This window comes from Crocodylus porosus, unplaced genomic scaffold (genome assembly GCF_001723895.1).
Source record: "Crocodylus porosus isolate Cpor-Errol unplaced genomic scaffold, CroPor_comp1, whole genome shotgun sequence".
In the NCBI taxonomy this organism is placed as follows: domain Eukaryota; kingdom Metazoa; phylum Chordata; order Crocodylia; family Crocodylidae; genus Crocodylus; species Crocodylus porosus.
The window spans coordinates 6,881,225-6,885,002 of NW_017728921.1; the positions used below are offsets into that span (position 1 = coordinate 6,881,225).

General features: G+C 43.0%; 1 protein-coding gene across 1 annotated transcript in view; it reads left to right on the forward strand.

The window, feature by feature from the left end:
- Positions 1-468: 468 nt before the first annotated feature.
- The window catches only part of TMEM132B (transmembrane protein 132B), a 334,288-nt gene continuing 330,978 nt past the window's right edge, over positions 469-3,778 (forward strand). Inside the window, exon 1 of the mRNA XM_019539385.1 lies at positions 469-540. Within this exon, the coding sequence (XP_019394930.1) occupies positions 469-540 (72 nt within the window). The remainder of the gene's footprint in view (positions 541-3,778) is intronic.

Here is a 3,778-nt window from a genome sequence, read left to right on the forward strand (position 1 = left end):
ATCCATTTATGGGAGGTATGAAATTCCAGTTACGCATGTACCTGTGACTTGTGCAACCTTAGAACCAGCTGTTCCAACAGTAACTGTTCAAGTCCTGTATTGTGCCTTGGTCAGCGAGTAGATCTCTTGCAAGGCAGCTAGTCCGTTGTGTGGTGCAGCTTATGGAGGCAGCAATAGCTAACAAGATCTGCAGCCTCTGAGGGGAGGGTCATTTGCATCCAAGCCAAAGCGGGTTTCTACAGCCACCGGTACCGGAGACTCCACTCCTTGTGTGCCTCCATCTGCCCATGATGGTCAGGCAGAGCTCTGGATATGAAAGAAATGCAGGGTTGATCCATGCTGCAAAGCAGAGGGCTGGAGAGATGATGGTGGGCAGGCCATAACGCTGGCCGGTCATTAGTGGCTGTTCATGTTTCACTCCTTTCACTTGAGTTTTGTAGTATCGTGCCTTTTTTGGCTTCGGTCTTCATGGCGTTTGAAAACTTGGGGATAAACCTGGATGTCTTGCCTCGGACAAAATTCCCCCTTGAGTCTAGTAAGGTGAGGTTGGGCTCACCTTACCCCACTGGTGCTCTTGAGGATTGCCTCAATAAGACTGCGGCTTGAAGGGCATTTGCATACTAAACTCTCATATCTTGTGTACCTGGGCTGAAGTCCTGCAGGTTGCTGACTTTCCCTCGGCTTTCTTGGGAAACCCCTCTCCGTAGGGAAGCTTTTCCATCTTCATACCTACACAGGTCTGGATTTCCAAAAGCACTTCTCGTCCGGCGACTTGGGAACGTGTGCGGTAGGCTTGTGCTCTTTTGACAGCTCTGGCCCATGAGTCCAGTAGCCTGCAGATAAGCTTATCTATGTCCTGGCTTTGAATGACTTTATTCTGAGGCATAGATTCGACCTACTATGAAATACAAAACATACCTGTAGCTGTCTGCTCAAGGGTTAATTAGGAAAAGGCTGGCTGGTATTCTGTTGGGTCCAATGGACAGGACGTCTGCAGCCTTTGGTTTCAACATCCATGATTTTGCCACTGTTCTGAGGTTATGAAAAAGTGCAGTGATGAAAATGATTGACTTGCAGAATAAGCTTTGATCAAGGCTGATAGGGAGAGTCCTGTGTTTTTTGCCATTGATTGCAGAGGTGCAGGAACGGCTGATTTTTGAGTTTGCCTTTGCAGTGTATTTTGGTGGACCTTATACCTTGCCAGAACAGAGTGGGTCACACTGCCTGTGCTGTCTGCTGGTGCAACATGTCACTCTTGGGACACAAAGGCAACCGCTGAAGTTTGCAAAGAAATTTGAGTTTAGCTTTCAGGATTCAAGATATTTCCTTTGCTTGGATTATGTCCCTGTTTATCTGCGCCAGGCAGTGTTGGAGAGACCTAAGAGTCGCATTCTGGGTTTTGCATTTTTTAATCTTGCTAAAATTATTTTTCTACTTTGGAGGTTGGATCTCCTAGTTTTGGAGATATTGTAGGCTAGAGGTGAACTCTGAGGTTTATGCTGAACTGAGAAAAATAAAAGAATATGAGTTAAAAACGGAAAAAGGAATGCCCTGAACTGCTTGGAACAGGAACGCGAGACTGTGAGTGGTAGGTTTTTTGAAACCGTTTTGATTGGTCAGTTTAGGTTTTTTGAAACAGTTTTGATTTGTCAATTTTTTTCATGTTCTTTAAAAAAAAAAATCGTAATTAAAACTCCTTTCAAGGGTCAGTGGGAAAAGGTGCCTGGATAGGGGCTAAATATTAAAAAACCCCAAATAAAATATTGAGACAACCTTTGATACTTAGTCTTTCTGTGCTTTGAGTCATCCAAATGTTGTCTACGGTTATCTCTATTCATGTTGCTGCAAAGCAGAGTATGTTCTGTCTTTTTAGCAAGGAAATGTGCTCACAAGTGTGCTTCTGACATTAGCCTTAGGGGCGGGTGAAGAAAATAAGAACCTGAATTAGAAATAACCTTTGCTTTTGACCAAAACGTTTCCCAAGATGAGGTTTCTGTGGTGGTGAGAGGGGAATATTAACTTCCTTTTCCTTTTAAACTTGGTTGGATGCAGTTGATGTCTGTGTTGTGGATACTGTGGGTTTGGTGTCATGCTGCTGTGTCCCACTTGAACTGACTGCATTTCACTGGTGGATAAAAGAATCCCGACTTATATAAAGGTTGGGCTGTTTCTTTGAGTAAGCCACACTTCTCTGTCTGACGTCAGTGCATTGGAAACAAATGCATGAATGTGGCTAATGGGGAGGTATTTTGGGACTTTTGAGAAGGCCAAGGTACTATGAAACTCTAAGATGCTTTTGATTATTTTACTTTATGTCCTAACACTGTACAGACATGGAGCCTTGACATGCCTTCTGTTTTGCACAAGGGACTAGCTTCTAATTTTTACAGGCAGAATCCAAATTAGGAAAATCTTTTGAAATATGGAAAGATTGGCAAGGTGCAAGGACGACACAGTGGGTGGAAAGAAACTTCCCAAGAATGTTGGGCACTTTGAAGGTTCCTTGCAATTTCCAAGATGGTGTGTATCCAGCCTGGGTTTTTGGGTGGAAGTGTATTTCAGATTAGTCATTTTTTCCCTCCTTTCAGATGAGTGCATAGCCTAGTGTGTCTGCTCCATGCATAAATGGAAATGTGGTTTATAGTCCAACAGTGTCTGCCTTGGTGCTGTTGCAAAGTAAAGTAAGGAATATAGTAATACATTTAATATGACATGGGATATTGGTAAATAAAATGTTTCCATTGCAATGGTGTTGGATACATGCCTGTAGAGTATATTGATATAGGTATTGATTGCACAGAACACATTGAGAGGGACTGAGTTAAGTAGTGCATGTCAGATGGAGGCCCTTGCAATCTTGTCCAACAGTTTAATTGATTATTGGAAGCTTATGTGTCTTGCAAGCCGGAAGAAGTGCTTATTAGCTTTGGCCTTTCATGGTGACACAGTTACCCAGCGCAGAACTGCAATATTATGGTTCTGGAGCATTTCTCCTCACCCTCCCTTCTCATTCTTTAATGCTGTTCAAGGTGACTGTCAAATCCACAGATGGCTTTCCTAATGAAATGTAAAAGGGTGCAAATTTATCTTCCTGTGCACAGAAGTCTTTTTTTCTCTTCTTTTTATCTCTTAGTAATTGTTCCCCTTAGGATTGGCTGCATGATATTAAAAAAGCTTTTCTTGTTGTACAGTTAGCTTCAAAACAGTTTCTCTCACCTGCACGTCAATCTTGTCCTTTTGAAGGTACCCGGCCATAGACCAGGAAGACCGTGGCATTGGTTCTGTCTTGCTTGGTTTTTTTTTTCTTCCTTTTTGACCTCGCAGATTCTGTTTGCAAATGGACATGTTGCACAAGAATGATTGGACCAGAGAAGGGACGCACTCAGAGCAGAGATCTTCGCAGTAGGTCCTACTAGGGTTAAAAAAGGTTGTTTGTTAAGAAAATGCTTCATCAGGAGTTGCTAATGGGCAAGGTAAAACCTGTGTCCCAGCAGTTCGCTGCAGAGAGGCCCTCTCTGTAGGGACAAGAATGAAAGCTCTTCCAGCCTACAGTGCCTATCTGGCCATTGCACCTGAGCACCTAGGCTAGGGACAGACATTACACATAAACTGGTTTAAGTAATCAGAAACTGGTTTAAACCTGTAACAGAACAGGCATTCAGTGCACATAAACCAGTTTCAAAATGGCCAAAACCAGTTTGAGATAAAGCTGGTTGAATGTGGTATCAGACTTAACTGATTGAGCTCAAACTGGTTTATGCAGTGTTTTTCCCCTCTG